A 22,774-nucleotide genomic window follows, 5' to 3' on the forward strand; every position below is an offset into this window, starting at 1 on the left:
GAAGCTTTGGCGAAGGGCAGGAGAGAAGCGCACCCACGTATCGTGGGAGTAAGGGCTGGTGTGTGGCTGGACGCAAAGGGAATCAGATCCGTTTTGAAGCAGGGAATGCCAACAGAATGTTTCAGGATACCTGGTGCCCCTAAGTCCATCTGTATGCTCTTCGTGGCAGAGATTTGCCCCTTCTCGGGGAGTGGAAGGGACATCTATTGCAGCACCACGTGCAGTGGGGACCCAGCTTATGGCTGAAGCTGCTGTAGTAGCAATGATAAATGAGGTGGTTTTCTTTCTGAGGTCCATTCTTTTATTTCCGTATAATCATGTAATATCCTAAGTGTAAACTGTAGTTTAGTCCAGTGGTCTCAGGTTACTTATTTTAACAAAACGTTGTTGCCACGCAGGCTGACTAGGTGGCAGCAGAGCTCTTCTGTGCTCTTTTGTGCAGGTGCAGGACACAGATTTATTTCACTGTCCGTGATTAATGTAAAAAAAATAATAAAAAAAAAAACAACCGCCTTACCCTTCTATTCCGTTTGTTTCTGTTGGTGATGAACTAGAGTTATTTAACAGTGATCTCACTTCTGCCTTCCTCATGTGTGCCAGACCAGTGGCCCCAGCTTCTTCCAAGGAAGCAAGCTACAGTACTGTTCTTTCATAAAAACCTGTGCTACAGAAGGCTTTTCTCATCCGCACACAGGGCTAGCTTTACTTCCAGCAGTTCTGGAGAGGATCGTGAGGTTGGATCTTTAGCTTCTTCGGGCAGAGGAGTTTAATAAAAGCTCTTCTGAAGCTGTAGTGACAGAGAGGGTATAGGACAGGGTTGACAGCTGAGTTGATCCACAGCAGCCAGAAGGAAGTCTCATACCAGTAATCAGAGATGCAGTGGCCATGGCAGCCGGCACGGATAATCATGAGGAGGGTGTATGGTGCCCAGCAAATTCCAAAAATGCCCACAATGATTGCCAGTGATTTGGCCACTCTCTTGTCTCTAGAGAGCCTGAAGCGTTGAGTCATGCTCTGGGAAACTATCTTCATCCGCTTCTCTAAGGACAGAGTGCACGCTGAATTTTTACAGCTCTTTTTGTGGCAACACTTGGGTTTCTCAGAGCTCCCTGAGCTGGGCGTCTGCAGGTCTTTTGCACCAAGGCTGGCAGTGGAGGCTACTGCTTGTGCTTTGCTGTTAGAGAGGTTGAGGGTTTCAGCAGGCTCCTTCTGCTCCCACTTACAGCATTTCAAAGAAAGCTTGGCTTCTGGGCTCATTTCCATCTCTTCAGTGAAGGATTGGTTGTGCACTTCATGGAAAACATCCAGGCGTAATTTGGTGCGCTTCTGTATGTTCAGGTAAATGCTCAGGTTGAAAAACATTACGCTGATGAAAGGGGTGAAAAACTCCAGCGTGGAGGCTGTCATGAGAAAATACCAGTTGTAGAAAAATTCAGCGTAGCATTCCCCGGTGGGTATGATGCTCTGGCCCGAGATATACTCCCAGCTGATGATGGCAGGTCCGTAAAGCAGGAAGGCTAACACCCACACCATCACCATCTTCAGCACTGCTCGCTTGGTGTTGCCTTGCTGGGCTCTGTAGGCGACCTGCAGTGGGGAAACCTTTCCTTAAGGATGGCCACAGACACCAACTGGTTGAGGCTCTTCACAAATGAACTGTTAGCGTTTCTGGTAAAGTTGCTAGGCAATCTCCCAGCAGTGTAACAAATTCATATGCCATAGGCAACGGGAGCAATTGCTAGATAAATCACACTCCTGCAGGGAAGACTTAGAACCCTCGTCTTGCAGCTCCAAAAACAGACGTGGCTTCTGCTCAGTGGAAATGTACTGACTTGGTTTGAGCCCAGCAGGCTGCTTGCGTGAGTTGTCCCTAGCTACACCCTGCAACTCCCGGGGAGAGGCATGCCTCAAATTCTGGGCTAGGCAGGTGTTTAGCTCTGGATCTCTCTGAACCCAGGCTCCTCATAGCTAATCCGCTTCGTACTTGGAGTCACGGAAAAAAACAAGCAGCCCGTGAGCTGCTCGTTCCTTCCTGCAAAAGGCTGAGCATTTTCATCTCCCCATGCCCAACGACCTCTAAGAAGTGCCCTGCTGAAGTTGGTACTGAAATCTCCTCAGCTTTGGTGGCCAGGGAGAAGCTGAAAGTCCAACCATGATCTGCTTCTTTGTCCTGGAGATAACAAGCCCCTGGAAGTTTGCAATAGGTCTGCTTACCTTGCTGACTCACTTTGTACACTGTCCTGTTATCTGAGAAGGGAACACCTGCACAATGCGGTCTGAACCTTAAACCATTTAATTATGCCAGAAATAATAATCTGAGGCCACAACTGAATTATGTACTTGTGGATAATTATTGCTTTCCATCACCGGGCTAAAAGATGCATAGTTCCTGAAGGATTAAAAAAGCTTTTAATTATTGCAGCGAATCTGGGAGGATAAAGCAGGGGCAGAGTTACTCCCCTCTCAGCTGCCATGCCAGGACTCACCGCTCTTGTCACCGAGAGGAATCTGTCATAGCTGATCAGCACGATGTTGAAGACCGAGGAGGTGCAGAGCAGGTAATCAACCACCAGCCAGAGTTTGCACAGGCTTCTCCCGAAGATCCATCTCCCCGTCAGCACATAGGGCACGTACAGGGGAATGCAGAAGGCACCTGCAACCGGAGGGGGCCATTTACACCGAAACTGGGGGCACTGCGCGGGGGAGGCCACGGGGGCCGGGGGCGACCTCGCAAGAGCCCCGGGGCCGGAGCGCGGCCGCTGCCGGCTCTGTTCTCCCCGGGGCTTCAGGGAGGGAGCCCGGGGTGCAGAGGGGTGCCGGGGGGAGAAGCGGGGAGCCCCGGGGGTGCTGGCTGGGATGGAGCCCGGGTGCCTGCCCGTCCCGTCCCGTCCCGTCCCGTCCCCAAGTTGCAGCCGGGCGCGGCGCGGCGGGGCGGCACTTTACCCACTAGGAAATCCGAGATGGCCAGGTTGAGCAGGAAGAAGTTATTCTGGGTTCGCAGGCTGGAGTCCGCCACGAAGGCCAGCATCACCAGCGCGTTACCGGCCACGGTGACAGCGATCAGCAGCGCCATGAGCGCTCCCAGCGCCGCCGTACCGCCGGGGGCGAAGCGCCCGGAGGCGGCGGCGGCGGCGGAGCCGTTCATTGCCCCGCCGCCCCCCAGGGCCCCGCCGCTCTCCATGGCCCCGCCGCTCCGCACCCAGCCGCAGCCGCGGGGCTGCCGCCGCCGCCGCCCCTCCCCGGCCCGGCCCGGCCCGGCCCCGCCTCCCCGCCCCCCCGGTACCGAACCCCGGCCCCCCCGGGGGGAGCCCGGACCTCCCCTTCCCCCCCAAAGCCGGTGGCATCCTGCGCGCCCCCCCCATCCTCGAGCATCCCTGCGCTCCCCCGAGCCCCCCCGGGCCGTGTCAGCGCCTCCCCGAAGCGCCCCCGGAGGCAGCAGCGGCCGTGGGGAGCGCTCCCGGTGCCTGCCTCAGGTCCCCGGGGCTGCAGGGAGAGGCGTTAAAGGCTTCATTTGTCCTTTAATTAGCACCCAGCCAGCCGCCCTCAAGCACCGGGGCAGGGGGCGATGCTCTTGCCCCCCCCTCCAGTCCGCACGTGTTGGGTTTTTGGGAGTAACTCGGGTCTGGTGCCGCGGGATGCGGCTCCTGCCGCCGGCACCCGGGGCCCGGAGCGCACAGGGCGGCGTGGGGCAGGGCCGGGGCCCCGACCAAGCTCCGTCTCCTCTGGGGAAGTCGGACGTTCAACTTCGTGAACGCCTCTGAAGAACAGAGATCAAACATTAAAGTGAAGCAACAAAATTCTGGGAACCCAGAACCGCGCACGAGGCTGCCTCGCGGGGAGGTTTGTCGCCTCCAGGTTCCTCCCGGAGCCGTTTTCCCATCAGGAGCTGTCGCAGAGCTCCCCTTCAGCCCACCCGGCCCTGCTGGGGGGCGGCCGAGGGGCTCTTGTCAGCCCCGCGGGGCTGGGGGCGAGGGCACCTCGCAGCAGGGCGCCCCCGAGGGACCCCAGCCGCGTCCTGCACCTTCCCTTTCCCCTTTCCCTTCCCCTTTCCCAGCTCAGCTCCCAGCTGGCGGCACCCGACATTGCGTGGAGGCTCCAAGCTGTGTGTGTGTTGCCTCAGATGGGACAGAGAATCGCATTTAGTTAGGTTTTCTTTTTTGGGGGGAGGGGGGATGTCGTAATGAGGCACCACACCGCTTTTATTCTGTGGCTGTTTGGGATCTCGTGTTATTTGTAATCTCCAGCTCTTCAGACAATCATTAGTGTTCATTAAAATGTTTACAAATGCCGAATGATTGTGTGCATGCTGCAGCGCGATCACTAGGAGCTGTTTGCCGTTTGTTAGCTGTCACTCATTATTCAGAGTTTTCGCCATCCGAACAGAAAGCAGGAATCGTGCTTTGTACCTAAGGTAACTCACAAAGTGATTTGTAAAATGTAATGTGGACGATTCTCAATTACTGTTTATCCAGACTAATTTGCCTGGCAGGTCAGATAAATAAGGGATGAGAGAGCCGAGCAGACTATAGTTTTGCTGCTTGAGATATTTCTCTCTTGCTTCAGCAGCAGGACAACTATCTGTCTACTACCCCCAGGAGACGTGCTGTTCTGGTGATGAAGCAAAGGCGTCAGCCAGCCGAGGAGCGCCAGTTACAGCAGATCACGTAAGGCTGTGCAAGCAGGCGGTACGATGGCTAACGTGCTGACCTGGCCTAGGCATTACATATGTCACATGGAGATCCCATAAATGTTCACAAGTGCTTAGGCATGTCCACACGGGGTGTGTTGATCACCCCGTAGTCACCCCTCGGGGTCCTCTTCGGGGCTGGGAGCCCCCTGAGCCTCACAGCTTGTAGACTGCTTAGTCCCCAGGTGGATAAGGAGCAGGCGCCCGATGTAGAGCTCCTAGCTCAGAGCTCCCCCCTGAATTCAGTTCCTAAAGGTGTCCATGGAGTCTCATCTTAGTGTGATGAGACTCCTGATCAAGGGGACTGGGAGCTCTCCTCCCCTCTCTGCTTCCTTCCCTACTTGATGTTTGAGAAGCATTTAGCTTGAACGTGAATTCTGCAGATGATCTATGCCTTTAAAAAAAGACAGAGGTTATACATGACTTTTTTAAGGCTGCTTTATAAAGAAGCAGAAGTCTGCCCTTGCAAGTTCAGATTCAAGCGGCGAGTGAAGAAGGGGTGAATAACCCTCCTGGAAAATGGTTGTTCTTGGGAGTGTCTCTGTGAAGCCTCCAGGCTGAGAGACAAATAGCTTCTGCAGCCTCCTGATGTTTAAGGAGCTTTGGATGTAATTTTGGAGTTGGCCCTGTCCTGGATTCTGGGCACTGCAGGATTTGTGGGTTGCTGCATCACAGCATTGCCGCAGGACCACCGACTGCTACCGGTGCCCAGCGCCTCTGCTGGTGCTGGTTGCAGACAATCGCTCGGTCTCACCAAGTGGTTTGTACACACTTTGTATGCGTATGGCTTAGTGCCACTGGCTTCTGTTCCTCTTGTTTGTTATTTTAGTTTGGAGGTCCTAGAGGGACCAATTTGGAGTTTCCTTTGCACAGATGCATTTCCTCTGTAAAAGCATCTCATATTTGTTTTCTCCTGTGACTTGCAGAGTTGCACATAGATTTACAAGCTGGACAGAGGAAGTATGGAGAAGTTCTGCCTTCCCAAGAACTCTCGTACAAATAAATGAAGTCTCCATGTGGGCTGCTTATTCTGACCACCAAACACAGTGCTGGGATTTGCTCATCTCAGCGGAGCACCTTCTTCTACAGGCCAGGTTTAATTATTCTTGTTTCTCAAATTTAGCATCACGTAGTTTTATTAAATCCCCATAACTTGTGTAATAAAACCCATGGTTTTATTAAACCATGATGTTTTCCCTGTAACGCTTGAGGTGTTCCTTGGTCTACAAGGCATATGCTATAGTCCATGCCAAATCTGAGCTATTACACATGCATCTGTTTTGTCTTGGGGCACTGTCACTTTCTCTTCTGGTTGCCTCATACATTTATTTGCAATTCATGAAAATCTCAAGACAACATATGCCAAAACATTGGACTTGGAGCAGCGCACTACAAAATTTGTTTTCAGCTTCTTAGAAGAGTTGTAGAGATGCTGATGCTCTGTTAGATGTTTATTCAGTTCTTAGATTGTCTTGGATGCTCTGTATCTTTCTAATGAACCAGGAAATCCAGATGCAAGGAATTGGATTTCTCCCCTCTCTGGGAGGCATGTCAGTATGTCTGTGATGAGATAACTTCGTTGGCTTGCTTTGGTATTTTTATCTAATCCACTTAAGTTTTATTCCATGAAATGTCTTTTTAGAAGAGTCCATTAAAGAGTTTCTTAAAACCAGCACCTTCTTGGCCCACAGAAAGCTTTTCAATGTAATAAACCTGGAGCTGGGAGGATATTCCTCCATAGCCGGCTGATTACATATGGCTACATAATTGACAACATCTCCCACCTTCAGAGACTGTGATCTTTTACAAATGACAAAGTGATAATCATGCCTGAATCATTAAGACAAAAACACAGTCTCCCTGTGGTTTGTCTCGGAGAATACATGACCTGGAATCGTTGTCACACGCATCCCAGTCAAAACCAATAGAGATGGCAGCAGCCAAGCTCTACGAACAAACAGCCCCCGCCTCCACCAGGCAGCAGCTGGCTGAAAAGGTTCAAAATTTTCCTGCCCCTCTGTTCCAGGCACATCTATAATTCAGTGCTTGCACTAACGCTCTTGGCTGCAGCTCAGGAATCCTAAGGCGCTTTGACATCAGTAAATGTTGTGGGGCACAGGTGTTTGGGCAAAATATCCCACCCTCATGCGAGCTCAGCTGTGCAGGAGCAAAGGTGTGTGTGAGTCTGCGTGCTGCTCTCGCTCGCTTCTTTGTGAAGGGGAGAGATGGAAGCTCCCACCTCTCCTGGAACAAACACAATAAAACGGGTTTATAAGGTGCTGACGATGAGGGGGTTATCCATAATCCACATGGATGGATGTAACTTCCCCTGGATGTTGATCAGCCTCTTCCAACCCTTCCATGGAGGCATTTGCACTTTGGTGCAGGCTTAGATACACATCATTGCCATTACACGGTGAGGACAGCTGTGTCCTGAAATCAAGAGAGATGGCAATCAGAAGGCACATTAGCAACAGGAAGATTTAAAGGCGAAACAAGAGCTTTCTTGACACCTTCTCTTGCTGCATGTCCATCTTTGCATTTTCACCAAGTTGGCACTTTCACACTGAGCGGTTTGCTCTTCTACAGAGCAGTGAGAAAGTGCAGGGCTGGAGGCAGGGCAAGCCCCAAACCTCCAGAAGAGATGCTGCTATTGCTATGCATGATTGTAGTTTTTTCCATTGCTTATTTTTGCCCTGTGGAGCCAGCTTGTCTGTGAAACAAATTTTAAAGAAAGAGATGATTTAATAACCTCTTTGTGTTCATGTCTTTACTGATGAGGGTTTAAAGTGCTCTGGCATTCACACAAGTATCTGTCACTATGGGACCCATCCCTTTGTTTTATTTCTTTTTGTTCTGCTTTTCGTCATAGGAAATGTTTACTCAGTTTGGAAAATTCCCTTTTTTGAGATCCTCTCAGAAGTTACCAGCACACGTGGGTGAGGGTAAGGGCAGTGTGGCGGAGAAAAGAACTCGGCGCAGCTAAGGATGAAATCTCCAGAGGAGGCCTTGAGCTCCTGCTTTGCCAGACCACCGAGCCACTGCACAAACAGGGAAGCCAAACCCAAAGATGAATTTTTTATAGCTAGGATAAGATGATAAGGTAGAGAAAATGCCAGGGGAGCATTTCCAATGCTAGAGATGCCTTTCCAGCGAGATGCTACTCTTTGATATATACAATAAAAACAACAGCTTGTCTGTCAAAGTTGGAGAGCTATTAGGGCTGAAAAACAGCATGGCAATCCAAACCTGGATGGGACGTCATGAAATCAGCTCCTGGGCGTGCTTCATCCTGCTGCTGAGCCGGATGTCAAAACAACTTCTGCTGGTGGCAGGAGGTCTTTGCCTTGTTGTGTTGCAAGGGACTTAATTGAGCAAGTTTCATGTTGGATATAGAGAACGATGACGGGAATAGTTCTCAAAAATGAGAAGATGCACTTGTGAACTCAGCTTTCAAAGAGGCAGGGACAGTGCTAGTATCTCTCCTTTCAAAGCGGCGCAGCACTGAGAGCCATACAGCACAGCGCCAGCAGCACCTGAAGAGACCCCAAACACTGGAGAGGATTTGCCTCCAACCTGGGCAGGCTGTGGTCCATCAGTGTTCAACAAACCCTATTTTTTTTTCCCCTTCCTTCTTTTCTCTTCCTCCATCCTTCTTTCTCTCCACCCCCACCTCTAACTCTAACCTGCCAGCCCAGACTCCCAAAGTGTACAAAAACAACCAGATCTTTTAGCACAGGGGGATGTTTGGTACTTGGACCTGTCCCTAACATCAGTGACTGTTGGTCTCTTCGTGGGAACTAACTCCCTAAAATTACAAATCACCTTGTCACCAAAGAAAGTCATATTTTGTGGAAACCAACTGCACTTCTACGAGCAGGAAGATGCTGAGTTTAGCTACTCTGGGAAAGGAAAAGGCAGTAGAGCAGGATGAGTAATACGGACAGTAATGAAGTAACTGTCTGATCAGAATTAACACCTGGTTCTTGTCAGGGCCAATTCGATATTGCATTTTGAAATGAAAATTTCAGAGCACAAGGGGAATAAAACCAAAAGTCATTCTGCATCTGTCAGCTTGGACTGAGCTGGCATCAGCTGTTACGGCCAATAGATGTTTGCAGAGAGAGGCAGCAGGATCTGAGTAACAAGACATGAGATCCACATACAGCTGTAACCAATGCCGCTGGAAGCATTTTGCCACGTGGAGGAGTAAACATTAGAGTTCTGCTGGAAAAATATCACTTAGATTTGGTACTCCATCAGGAGATGCTTTAAAAAAAGCAGGGCTGGGCTTCATTCCTAATGCTCTTAGTGGTGGTAAGTAGGGTTGGTTAGGAGCTAATTGGGAGCATTTGAACAATTTCTTGTTGCAGCCAGTGTTGTTCTTGGAGCAGCTGTAGAGAAACCAGCTGGGCTCCTCTGGACTTTGGCTGGTGCAAGCTGCAGAGCAGTCTGCTTCTTAACGCTTGATCAAACTTTATAAAACTAAATGACATTAAGCAATTAGAGGGGTAGAGTTTAATAACACTTATGGAGCCCATGATTTTCTTCCAAGCTGCCATGAGGTTCTTATGGGAGAAGATCTGCAAATGTCAACTCCCTCGCTTCCTGCTGGTCTGTGGGGCCCAGAGGCAGGAAACCCATTGGTAACCTCATATAATATTTAACAGATTTCCTGGCTAATTAATTATATTACTTTATATAGTAACTAACATCTCTCTAATATGTACCAAAGTTTAATTCAGTTTAATTCATTATCGCCACTTCATGTGGGCCCAATTCTCTCCTCTCTTACAAAGATGCAACCATATTTATTCACTGTGGGCAATGGGGAGAAAAGCAAAGCTCTCTTTCCTCCAGATGCTTTCCAAGCAGAAATGTAGAGGCAATTTTGCTCTCACCTCTGCATGACTTGATTGAACCAAGGGAGTTCCTTCTAAGTAGCACTGGTGTCACTGAAAGCAGAAGCTGTCCCCAAATCCTCTGTCAGGTGCTTAGTGTCTTGCAAACTGAAAGGCCCTTCGGGTACAATACTTGAAGAGCTTTTCTGCAATTTGAGGTTTGGATTTGCAGTCTGGTATTTATTTCACAAACATACTCAGCTGTAGAAGAAATGCAGCACAGAAGTAGAGGTAGTTCTGTACAGCAGAAGGCAGACAAAGCCTTTGTTGCTAAGATCAGGAAAATCAGAAGTCTGACTAGCTTTAACTCTGCTTTCTTTGACCATTTGACTTCTGCAAGGCCCGTGATAATGAAGTCTGTTGTCTCCAGGCTGCTGGACAGTGTCTAGCCAACAGGGACTGAAGCTTGTTGCTGTTCTCCAACTCCCCAGCACCCTCTGTGAAATGTTCAAGCAGAATCTGTCCAGGTCCTATGGAGAGAGCTCTCATTCACCAGAACCCCTCTCCGTGCGAGGGTGAAGGCACTATTGCACCCAGAACTGTCCTTGCTGTTCTGGGTTGGGCTACACATCCTGGGGTAGAGGACTCTTCATCTGAACCAGCCATGAGAACCAGAAAAGTCTCCTGTTTGCAAGCAGCCCCTGAAAATGATCTGACACTGCACACACTGAGCCCTGAGCTTGGTGCATGGGTTCCCCAGAGCCAAAAGGAAAGAGAGCAAAGGTGACGTTGGATTTAGGCCACCCCTTCCTCAGTAGAGGCTGTTTTGAGGGGTCTGACTGCAGGAGGCTGCTGTCTTGTCACCAGTGACCTCCGTGGTGGCTGGAGACCTTGTCTGAAGTGTGCAGGTTGCCCCGAGAGGGGAGGACAGGGCATCAAAACCTCTGCTCTGCTGCCTGGGAGGACAGGAAGGAGATGCTGGGGAGATGCAAGTGCAGAATCAGCTTGGCTGGACTGAAGCTGCTTTTGCACCCAGTGTCTGAAACATCTCTGTGCAGTCACAGGGTGTGATCAGCACCTTCATCAGAAGGCTCACCTGCTCACCCTGGGCTCACCTGGTCACCCTGGGCTCGCCCCCACATCCATCTCCTGAGGGTGAGGGGCAGACCAACGTCACTGGAGACGCTGCTGTTGCCACTTGTAGCAGGTCTGCAGGAATTTTAAGTGGCTGTGCTCCTAAAAGTACTTTCAAGGGCAATCTGTGAAAGGCATTGCACAATTAAATCCAACAGCTTTGTGGTCACTTCTCAAAATGCACTTCCTTCAAAGGAAGATACCCTTCCTGCCTGTCCTTTTAGCCCTCATCTGCTCTGCTGGATTCCCTGTCCCACCCCCTGTGAGTCACGGTCACCCTTGGCTCCTCTGCCCTCCTTTTTTGCTGTTTGAACAAGCCAGATCCTGCTCAGCTCCTCAGTTAAAGTTTGCCAGCAGAAGGATGCTGCTTCCTCCACCTGCCCATTTCCTCCTGCAGCCTGAACTATGCCTCACTGGTCTCCAGATCAGTGTAATTGAGAAAGAATTTCATCTGTGCAAGGATTTTCCCTGACTCCTGGCATTTCTAATAAAAAACCTTTTTCTCAGCCACATCTCTGACTGCTCACGTCGATGTCAAGCCTGCACTTAGATCTGTCTAACAAAGGTAGATGGAAAATGTAGTTCATACTGAGCCTCAGTGTGCCTAATGTATTCTCTTCTATTAGCTGTTGCTCTAGGTTCTGATCTCTGATTCCTCGTCTTTTCAGGCTTTCTTTTGATGTTTGTCATAAGCCAGCAGAGACTAATAGAGAGTATGTCAGGCACCCGACTACAAAAGCATGGCAAAGAGGGATTAAAAGGGATACGGCGACAGGAGGAAGGTAAAGCATTTAGGAAGCATCAGCTCACTGCAGGCGAAGCAGCAACAACACCCAGGATGTTTGTGCCTGTGCTGCTCTCGGCTGTCATTCCCCTTCCAAGCACAAATACACGTTCCTGGGCTGCTCTGGCCTCCAGACAAGCCAGTAATTTGGAGTCAGACTGGTGCAGAAAAATAGGAGAGGACAAAGAAACCAGAGCTCCCCTGGGTCCAGAGAGGAGCTGGAACCCTGAGCAGAACTGTTTATTGGATTAGCTTGCAATGAATAGCATTTTAGCAACAAAAGCCACTTCAGCAGCCAGCCTGGTGTTTGCCGAGGTTTCTGGCCTGTTGTGCTACCCTTGCTCCCCTGTAAAGACAGGGAATTTGCTGCTGCTGTAAATAACAAGATTCTCATTTTCCTTACCGCAGTTATGGCACTCTTCTTGTGAAACCACTCAGCTAAGCTGTCTCGGGAGATTCAAATGTTACATAGCTGCTGCTGAACGCAACAGGCACGGTGATTTCTCCAAGTTCAGAATGTCCTGGAAGAAACAATGGGGAAAAAAAAAAAAAAAAGAAAAAAAAAAAAAAAGAAAACTGAAAGTCCTCCCCTCTGCAGTAAGAAATCGGGTCCTGCAGTGCTGACCCCCCCAGGCAGGGATGCAGCTGCACTGGAAGTAGGATGTGGTGTGCTGGGAGAAGCCAAGGACAAGAGACAACGTTAGACGCCTCCTGTGTGAGGGAAGGTACTGAGTCACACAAGGGGTATGAAAACTCACTGCGGGGGAGCCAGGTCTTCCACCTGGAGCACCTCTGCCATTACCCCCTTGTTGTTCTCTGTCTCAGCATGCCCCGTAATGCACGGGTTGCAGATCTGATCCCTGTGCCTCCAAGGGATGATGGTCAATCAGCAATTTTCCTGCGCTACATGAGCCAAAATTTGGGGATTCTGGGAGCCAGGTCTCCTTTAAGCCTGCCTGAATGCCCCGTGCCTGATTATCTCAAGACCGACAGCCACAGAAATTCTGCTGGCTCTGTCACTTCCCACACGTCTCAGTTGAGTTGAGGCTGTGAAACATTGCCTGTTAGCAGGGGATGGGAAGCGAGAAATAATTCCCCACCTGTCTCTCTTGCTCTTCTTTCCAGGGCATATGAGACACCTGTGAGCCTGAAGATTTGTGGCAAGCAGACAGAAGACAGCGATGTGCAATTTTTCCATGTGGAAGTAGCTAATGAAGGCTGTAGTGGTGCGAGGTGAGCAAAGGATTCCTTGATAATTTGCTTAGAAAACAGAGGACAACAACAAAGCTTGGAATGAGGTGCAGAGCCGCAGCTGGGGTGAGGGCACTGCGCTGGGTGAAGGAGCATGGTCGGGCACTGGGAAGGGAGCAGGACTGGGCTGGCTCCGGTCATCTTTGGTATTTCCCTGGTGGGTAAAGCTCTGCCAGAAGGCGAGGAGCTGGGGTTTTCATCTCCCTAGATGCGAGCATCCACAGCTTTCTGTCCCACCAAGCTGTCCTCGCGCATTGATCTTTCTCATTTAATTCCCTTCGTCTTGCTCTGATTTACGCTGTGAGTTTGGTGGTTTGCAGGAAAGGCTTTCCTGTAATATCAGATGCTGTTCTCCCCTTCTCTTTGTTTCGTGCTGTCCTTCTGCATTGTCTGACAGCACGCCGTGGTGCAATGGAAAAGGGGAGGGGACGCAGAGCACAGTGCTAAATTAATTGCATTTGTTCAGGTACAAGATGAATTGTCCAACTCAAATCACAGTCTCTAATTTTGCAAATAATCGTGTGTAGAGGCACTGGGGTTGGCTCTGAGAAGTTTTTTGGAACAGAGTTCATAATTCCTCTTGTTAATAATGCACCACACGCAGCTGATGCTCTTTGCAGTGCCCACAGCCAGGCTTCGTGGGTCCCACTTGTCTGCGAGCAGGCTGTGAGCAAGAGGGAGGTGGCTCTGGGTAAGGTTTCATGTGACGCTTGGCATTTACGAATGTTACGGCATTGGCTTAAAGCAATTCTGTCTGAGCCTGCATGTCTAAAAAAGTGCTCATTTGTTTACTTCTGTTGATGTTAAACGTGTGATTTCCCCAGCCTGCCACAGCCCTTTCTGAGCATCAGCAGACACCGACAGGGTTTTATATCCCAAGTAATTGTGCAAAGCGTGGGTATTTTGAACAGCAGCTCCTAGAAACTCAGGGTTGAGCAAGAAATAAAAGTGATTGGGAAAGCACACAGGGGGCCATTTAGGGCAACCAGACTTCACAAAGTTCTAGTCAGATACAGGCCCTCATGAAAGCAAGCGGGAAATACTCCCTAGGTTTCCTCTCATTCAGTTATGGCAATTAAGATTTTTTTCCCCTTGATGATCCTAGTTTTAGCAGCTTGGACCAGATGCAGTCAGCCTGGCCCCTCCTGCGCTGGCGATGCAGCCCTGCTGAGGCTCAGCCATGGCAGGGGCGGGCGGCCAGGGCTGATGGGGATCCAGGGGACGTGCTTCCAGGAGCCTTCCCACCGCTCTGCTCGCCACCTTCGCAGCTCCGGCTGCTGTGGCAGGCTCATGGCAAGCATTTAGCAGTGGAAAAAGCAGTGCGAGGACAAGGAGATAGGATTGTGTCAGTAATTGCTTGGCTGTAATTATCTGCCATTGTGCATTCTGTTAGCTCTTCCTGCTACTCATTAGCATAGAGTGGAGAAAATATTTAATTGCAACACTGTTCTGTACGTGGCACTATCCACAAGCAGAGCAGATCAAATCAAACTGCCTTGTGGGGACGAAGCAGAGGTTAGCTTCTCCGGGGCAGCAGGGTACAGCTGACAAAAACGAGCAGCAGAATACAAATTGCTGGGTGTTGCCCCCCACAGTCTGCAGTTGCAGAAGTGCAACCTCGGGCAGGCTTTTTTCTCTTCTTTCTGCCGATCACTTGGTGGAGGCAGAGTCTCACATCCCAGTCCCGATCCCAAAGCACTTTGCAACGCGAGACCGATTTTGCAGGCTGCCCACTCGAAGCTTTACCCTGTCTGCAGGACGCAGCTGGCATGGGGACAGACGTGCAGCACAGTGGCTGCTGGAAAGCTGTGTTGGAAGTGGGGGTAGGCCTTGTCACCGTGTCCTGTGCACACACAGTCCTGGGGTTGTGCAACCACAGCAGCATTGTGTAGGGGAGAGGTGCAGGAACAGGCTGCTCCTCCTAGGAGGCTGTGTGAGGAGAAATGGCACTGCAGAAAGCACAGCAAAGTTGTGTTTTGCAAGGCACAGTCTCTCTAGTAGTGAAATGCACTTGGTCACAGACTCTACTTTTATTGAAGCCATAAGAAACAGCTGCTGCACACTGAGCTACCAGAGGTGGAGGCAAAACCACCCAGACTCGGACGTGAGGTCTGCTTTCCAGCACAGAGAAAAAGATGCAGAAGCTGCCCCCTTCTCAGTCCCCACTCCTTTTGCCTGTGCTGGGAGCTCAGATCACAGCCAGGCACAGACCAAAGCATGCAAGGGGCGTAGGTGTCTGGGGCTGAGCTGGCACATTGGTGACAGGGGACGTTCAAGAGGCCTCTGGCAGTAGTTCTCTCCGTGCCTTGTGCCATGAAAAGAGGATTTGGGTTTCAAACCAATGCTTTCTGCTCCCAGCCATCCTCTTCCCTGCGGGCAAAGGAGCCGTGCCCTGGCTAGATCTGTGCTCCCCATCGATCTGATCAGCAAGTGTGGTAATATCAACTCTATTACTCTGGCATATTAACTCAAACATCCAAGTCATCCCACAGCTCCACAGCCACCTGATCTCCTGTGCCAATTCCCACAGCCTCCGCGCCGCCGCCCTGAAATGCTGCCACCAGCGTTAGACATAACAGCAGACTTAATTAAAGGGTGGCAGCGTGCCAGCATCCAAGAGGCAGAGCTGAGCCGGCTGCACTGCTTTCAAAGGGGCATTTTTTAAAAACTCTGGAAAATAGCAGGGCAAGCCCTGCTGTGCTGATGCCGGCGTGGGTCAAGCATCTGTTTTGCCTCGGGTCCTGGCCCCTGGGAAGAAGCGCTGTGCGGTCTCTGTGGCTGACACTGCTTTGGTCACGCTCACAGGGCCCTTTCGTGCACGCTGCGTCTCTTCTCCATCCCGTCCCGATGTGAAAGTGAGGTGCCCCCATTTCTGCAGGCTGAGGCGGAGGTCACTGGAGCCATGGGTTCTTTGCCCTGTGTCCCTCTGGGTGTGACACCCTCGTGTGTTCGAGGGGCTGCAGGGCCGCTTTGCTGTGCTCCAGGTGTGCTATGGTGGGCCCTGCGCTGCCCTGCAGACGCGCTGTGGCAGAGGGATGAACGCAGACACCATCCCTGCCCCTCTCACCTGCAGCAGCCCCAGCGCAGCCTTGCTAATTCCTCACTTTGTAGTCCCACATTTATTCACTTCTACTACAAAACGAGGAGAAGCTTCCTATTTCCATGCCTATCAGGGATCTAAACATCTCCTCCCCAGAGAGCCCAGCAGGCACGATGGATGGTGACCATCTGACCCGTTCCCCTGCCTGCGCTCCTTGTCCCAGCCTTGCTGCCAAGTTGTCATGGCATCTGTCCCCCTGGCCCTCCCCGAGGCCACGCGCGCTGTGACAGCACTCGGCGTTAGCACAATCTTGATGCTGAAGGATCCCCACGGGTGGAAACTCACTGTCCCTCCACAGAAGCGTTTTTGCAGCTGTAACCAACGTGGCACAAAAGCGGGACAGGGACGGGCTGGAGGCAGGAGGCGGAAGGTGAAGTCCTTGGGCACCACTTTGAGGCAGGCAGATCCCCGCGGCACATGTGCGTCGCGGCTCCAGTCAGATAACAGACAATGCCCTGATTATGGGAATGAATTTAGCATTGTGCACCAAATTGTGTGAATGCCTGGTGGAAGAATAGATATTCGAACAAAAAATGAGGAGCGGAGAAAAAGAAATCAGCCTTTGAGTCATCGCTTTGCTTCGCACTCAGGATTTGGTCCGCTGTGTGTCCAGAATAATTATTAAGCAACTTCTGATGGAAGAATTTTATTTACCTAGCCTCAGAAAGGAAGAGAAGAATCCTTAATAGTTGATTAGATCAAAAAAGCATCATTTATTTTTCAATAAGTGCTTTAGATGTAAGATCAATGGCTGGAGGTTGATTGATAGGAGCTGTTTGCAAAGACCTTAGATCTAATTGTGCTCAGGCAATCACACAGACTTTTCTTTGACTAATACTAGACACCGTCCCTCTTGTACGGCTGGGGGAGGCACCAGAAAATAGCAATACTTTGCATCGGAGAGTTGCTCAGCAACTGCCCCATATTATTTTTTGAGTTGTCTCTGAATATAGTCTCCTTTCTCTTTGATCTTTGTGTAATTTTTGTTGCTGCTACTTCTCAAAAAAAAAAAAGAACATTTTAAAAGAATTGCACCTCAATTGCACCACAATCTTTTTTTTTTTCTTTTTTTTTTTTTTTTTTCTCTCCAAGCACAGCGAAAGCCTGATGCCATGGGAGAAAGCAGTGCATGAGGGAAGGAAATTAAGGTCCATCTACTCTGCTAGAACCTTTGGGGGCTTACTGGGGAGCCTGGGCTCCTGCAGAGCCCTACCCTCTGCTTCTGTCTGTGCCCCACACAACATTCAGATGCTCAACAGCGGTGCTCAGCTTTTGCCACTGAGCTGCTGCACAGCTGGGTTCAGGGCTGGCCAGCACGGCAGCTGAGCCAGTACCAGCATCCCTGGTTTGGCACTGTGTGATTAAGAAATGGTGAGGAGACAATTTGTCCAGGGAAGAGAGAGCCAGAGCTGGGATTTCTCGCTTCGCTGTAATTCCAGACCAAGACACACGTGGAAGGCTTTGCTTGCCAGTCCTGATTTGGAAAGAGCATCACATCTTGGCAGCTGATGATTATCAGCCCTGCCTCCTGCCTCTTCTGAGATAAAGGGCTTTACATGAAGCAAAAAGTGATTCAGCCTTGAGCTGCTCTTCCCAGAGCAGTGTTGTTCCACGCTCTAGATGTCACTGACCCCTTGCAGAGACCAGCAGAAAGGGTCTTCTGTTTTTGTAGTGTATCTGAGCCTTTTCTCCCTTTCATTTATTTTCTGGGACTGCCACGCACAAGCGGGTAACAAGAGATCTGCATCGTGTTTGGGTCTCTCTTGGGTCTTGCACACAGAACAAGAGCAACAAGTAAAACATCAAGTCTCCGTGATAGGAAAAAAAAGCCCTCCCCAAAATGGAGAAGAAAATAACCCATGAATTTAAACAGCACTTGCAAATGAGATTCAGGAGCATCTTCTATGCAGTCTCTAGACAGCAGAGTTGTACAACTGCTGTCAGTCACGCAGATTAAAACTGGAAGCACTCAGCGAGCATTTGCACAGCCCCTGTTCAAGCTGAACACACAACTCCGGAGCCAGGTCACATCCCAGCTGGAGGATGTCATCAAGGGAAACAAGCAATTTCTTCATTTCCCCGTGCTTTCAGAGCAACCACATTAGGCAATCACGACCTGGGCACCAGCTACAGAACCACAAGCTGGGGGTTCCTCCTTGCACGCTTTCCCCAGTGCCTGGTGGCAGAAAGCAGCAGTTTTGTTTTGACCAGGCAGAACCCAAAAGTCAGAAACACGAATCCGGAAACTTTGAGTGCGAATTAACTTCCAAAGCAGCAGAAGGGAGCAAATTTCTGCACCTAGTAAAAATGTGAGCTTGAAAGGTCTAAAAATAGGCTTCTTGCCTCGGGAATTCTAGCCTTGCCTTGTAACTCGTGGTGCTGCAGATTATTGCATTCACAATTTAAATGTCGGATGGGTATAAAATTACTCGTGTGGGAGTTATTCAATTTCTGGTAAGTGCATTTACATTAAATAGCGACTGCACATACAAAAGATAGGAAGAAGCCCTTCTGCATCTATTCACCTGAAGCAACAAGAACGTATGTGGCACTCCAAGGCTGCTGTTGCAAGCAGATAATCTGTTTTTCTTCCTGAAAACCTGATGAAGTTCACCACAGCTGAAAGGGCAGCCGTGTCTCCTCTGCCACTTGGCAGGGAGCTGCTCCGGACTAATCCCCCTTTGGGCTAGAAGAACATCCAGCGCCGGTCCGAGCGCTGCCAGGGGTGGCTGTTTGTCTCATTTCCACCTATTGCACTTTGTCACCTCGGTGCCTGCAAATCTGGAAAACCCAACACTGCAATCTCCCGGAGAATGTGTCTGTTCTCTGATCCCCTGCAGCTGGACAGGGGGTTGAGCATCAGCTCATGTATGGCACAGCCGAGTGTTTGTGCTCCTTCTTCAGGAATCTTTTTCACACACATGGAGCCATCCAAAGCAAAGTAGCAGAGGTTTCTCCCCAGGGGCTTTTCTTCACCAAAGTCTCTGTGCTGAGCTGATGGGGGCACATGCTGGTGAGGCTCTTGGCTACAGCTCCAGGGGAGTCCCAAACCCAAAGTGATTGTGGGACGAGGCTGGAGCTGAGCTCAGGGTTGGCCATAGCAGGGAGAGCTGGGTTGCTGCTCCTGTGTGCACATGGTCCGGGCTGAAATGTTTCCTTGGCTGTTGTGGCAAGGATGGGGCTGACACAGCTCCTTGTACAGGGCAGATGTATGCAGGGGAGGACAGGAGAGGGTGGGAGCAAAGAGCTCTGCTCTCCAATGCTTCTGGGTGCTCTGGGAAGGTATGTCACAGCTGGTTGTGGGTGAGTGAAGGGTTTGGACAAGGTGGAGATGATGGTAGGTCTTTAGCCTTTAGTTTGGAGGCAGGAGTTGGGGTTTCCTTTGAAGTCCATCCTTCTGCTGCTGCCTGAAATCCTTCCTAATCTCTGCTCTCTGCTTCTGGAATGGATGGTCTGTGTTCATGACAACTGAAACGCTAATTTGAGGAAATGAGAGGCTAATTGATCCTTGTTCCTTCCTTCTTCTCCCTCTGGCCTGGCTGCATTCCCTCCGCTCCCACGCTCCCAGAGCAGAGTTGGTTCTGGCCCTTGTAAGGCCCTGCCCGAAGCCATATGGCTGCACGCGGAGAGGTGGCAGCCGTGGGCAGAGCCCAGCTCAGTGCCCGGGGGCTGTGGCAGCCGCCTGCCAGGAGCCGTCGCCATCCCCACCAGCACGGCAGGGTTATCGGGGTATTGCTTGCCAGACAGCCTGGGGGGTTCAGTGGGTTTTTATTTATTTATTTATTTATTTATTTTTGTAATGCTGCTTTAATTCAGACTGCGCAGGACTGGTAATGAATCACATCTCGGTCAATTAGAAGTTTCCTGTGAGTTCTGTCTTCTTGCCCGTTATTCATGCCAGTGTAAATGCCGCGCTTCGAGCCAAAGCCCTCCCCGCGTGCCAACGAGGAGAGAGTACCTGCAAAATCCGCTTCCTAAGTGGCAGGGCTTGAAAAATGGCAGCACGCTTTGTGTACGGAACGGCCAGGCTGAGGAAACCCAGCAGAGGTGAGCCAGGTTCCCCTCCTGCCCTCCTGCCAGGTCCCGTCCCCGGCAGAGCTGGTGACCGGGAATAAATCCAAATGTGAAGCGGTCCCTGGGCAGTGCTGGGGGAGAGCAAAGCTCTTTGTCTGGGCTTCTCCCTGCTGGAAGCCCTGAGCTAGCAGCCAGCTGGCGAGGCTCCTTCCTGCCTGCCCCGGCCCTTGGGGCTGTGTGGCTGGAACACAGGGATCGTGCTCTGGGCTTGGGAAATGGCAAGCAGGGCTGTGGTTTTGGTGGCCGCACAGAGCTTGGCGACTGCGTTGTCCCTGGCCTTGGCCACCTGCTGGCGTCACAGCCCCCAGGGCTGCAGCAGGTTTGGTTTTGGGTTCAGGACTTTGGGTTTTATGCATGGAAATGGGGATGTGGAGAGGTTTTAGCATTCGTATGCTGGCAGCAGAAGGGAATGGCTACTTGTCAGCTGCAAATTCAACCCATCTGCCTTGGTCATTAGAGACTTCCAGTTTGGCATTTAGCTTAGACAAGGTAATGGACTCTTTTTTTGCACTGTGCTCAATCTGAATCTGTCTTTTCAGTTTCCAAATATATACACGATAACCAAAATGATTCATGGTACTTTAATACCTAGAGTTATGCAGTCCCTTCCTTCCCAACAGTCCTTTCTTCAGTTCTGATGGCCATTCTTTTACCTAATAACTTTTTTTCTCACATTTTCTGGAAGAGCTCCCTTAGACAAAAATAATGCTGAACATGTAAGACATCCTTGTGAATATCAATTAAGGGTTTTCTTCTCCTTCTGCTCCCCATTCCTCCTCTGGGCTAAAAGCAAGCACAGTCAGCTGTAGCTGACACAGAAGCTGAAGAGAGAGGCATCGTAGTTACTCTGCCTGTCGGGGTTGCTTGTACAGCAGACGTCAGATCCCGAGCCAAACTTTCCAACTCCATCTGGGACAGGAGCTGATTTTTTTGTTCATACTCAAATATTCCATATATTTCATGATTTGCTTTTGTGGAATGTCACAATGAGACCATTTTTATACTTTTCCTTTTTTAACCAATCTGCAAATGAGAATCATTTATTTCTGGAAAGTTTACGTGATGATTTTCAAGCACAAAAGATACTGAAGCACAAAATGAATGTGGATCTTATTTTGATGGATGTGTGTGAATTAGTGGTTACTAATTAGTTCTAGTGGTTGCCTAGGGACCAGTTAACAGGACTTTGTTACATTCAGCACAGAAAACTGTCCCAGCAAGTAATATGTGTGTATAAATATTTGTTGGATTGATGGTGGTAATTTTGCAAAGATAAAGAAAATTACATGCTGCACTGACTCAGAGCAGCCTATAGTTTATCAGTAAAAAAGCTTATCTGCAATACACCCCCACCTTTTCTTTTTTCAGGTGTTATTGGCAGCTACAAGTGGTAAGGTTAAAGTCAGGGACTTTTTATAAAATTACAGAACCTGTTCCCAGGGGTAGTGCCTGCCTGAGCTCTGTGCTGCGTGGTGAGGAGGTGGCACCCTGCTGGGAGGGCAATTGTCCCCATGCTGGGACCTCTGCCAGTCCAGGTGGCTCCTCCCCGTGCTGTGGGGCACAGTGTGGACGTGTCACCAGGTGTGCTTGAAAATATACAGGAATGGTGCATGCATGCTACAGAAAACTCTCCTCTGCTGTCATTTCAGCCACAAAGCATGTGGAGAGGGAACTGGTGCTGAGCTGGGGAAACACTGAGCTACTGAATTAATAATATCTAATTCTATAAGGAACTTACTGAAATTAATTTACCTGACATAAGCAACACCTGTGCATTACCTGGGCAGTAGAAATCTGTTTGACTTTCTGACTTGATGTGGGGAGGATCCAAAGGAAAGCATCCCTTTTGCTCTGGGCTGTGAGGAGCATCCCTTCGCCCTGCCTCGTGCACACCTATCCCGGTCAGCCGCTGCTGATGGTGAGATCCTGGAGACGGAGACAAGTTACCAAGGAAGCGCTCAGTCAGGTTAAATCTTACTCACACATCAGTTCTGATCTTGCATCAATAAATACAATTAGCTTCTACTGACTTAAATTTCCAGAAAGAAAGCATCATACAAGCTGTTGAATTAGTCTCTGATGTAAATGCTGACATCCATAGGTAGAAATTTGGTCCAGAGAGTACAAAGGTGACTTGCCACGCTGCTGTACATGTAGCTAAAACCAGACATTGTAATTAGTTCTAAATAAGGCACTCTTGTGGCAAAGTTTGACAAATAAACCTCTATTAGGATAGAAAGCATCATTGACTGCTGGCAGATAAACTGGTGGCAGCGTGCTGGTGCATGGGCGCTGGGAAAATGGAGCATCCTCAGGTTTGCTCCTGAAATAGAGCCGAGGCACGTTGGTGCCCAGCCTGCAGCAGGAGCAAGTTTCCAGAGATCGGTCTCCGTAGGGGCTCTTCTGGTGCTTCCCAAGCCCTGTACAAATGGGGGGGTGATTAAAGCTGGGAGCTGATCTGATCCATCCCCATGTTCCCTTCTGTGGAGGTGGAAGGAACGCAAGGACCATCCTCCCAGGGAGGGTGAGGCGGGATACGGAGCTGACCTAGTTTTGCACAACTGTTCTCACCCAGAGCACAGCCTCCTGCTCATCGCTGCTGGGCTCCGGGAGTGGAAGTGTCCAGTGCCAAGAGCTGTATCTGGAGTTAGAGGAGTTCAGGATTCGGCAGGGCAACCTCTAGACTTCGTGAGAAAGCAAGTATTTTAAGAAACGCTCTCACTTACCCTGGAAAGTCCCCGTACGTTCAGCTTTTGGCTTTTAAGCTTTCACAAGTTTGGCTATGCAGAATTTCAAGACTTTAGTTTACATTGAGGAGAAGTGGCTCAGACCCTGCCCTGCCCTCAGCTGAATGTGTGCGGCTCCCAGGGGAATTATCACTGAAGCGGAGGACACAGCCTGTT

General features: G+C 50.1%; 1 protein-coding gene across 1 annotated transcript; it reads right to left on the reverse strand.

Moving 5' to 3' along the window:
• Window positions 1-702: 702 nt before the first annotated feature.
• HRH3 (histamine receptor H3) lies at window positions 703-3,181 on the reverse strand (the record flags this gene model as incomplete). The annotated part of the gene is made up of 3 exons (XM_084296378.1): window positions 703-1,587; window positions 2,487-2,653; window positions 2,944-3,181. The coding sequence occupies 3 exons, from the start codon at window positions 3,179-3,181 to the stop codon at window positions 703-705; spliced, it is 1,290 nt and encodes a 429-aa protein (XP_084152504.1).
• Window positions 3,182-22,774: the final 19,593 nt, after the last annotated feature.

This window comes from Netta rufina (assembly GCF_964035555.1).
Source record: "Netta rufina genome assembly, chromosome: 16".
NCBI lineage: Eukaryota > Metazoa > Chordata > Aves > Anseriformes > Anatidae > Netta > Netta rufina.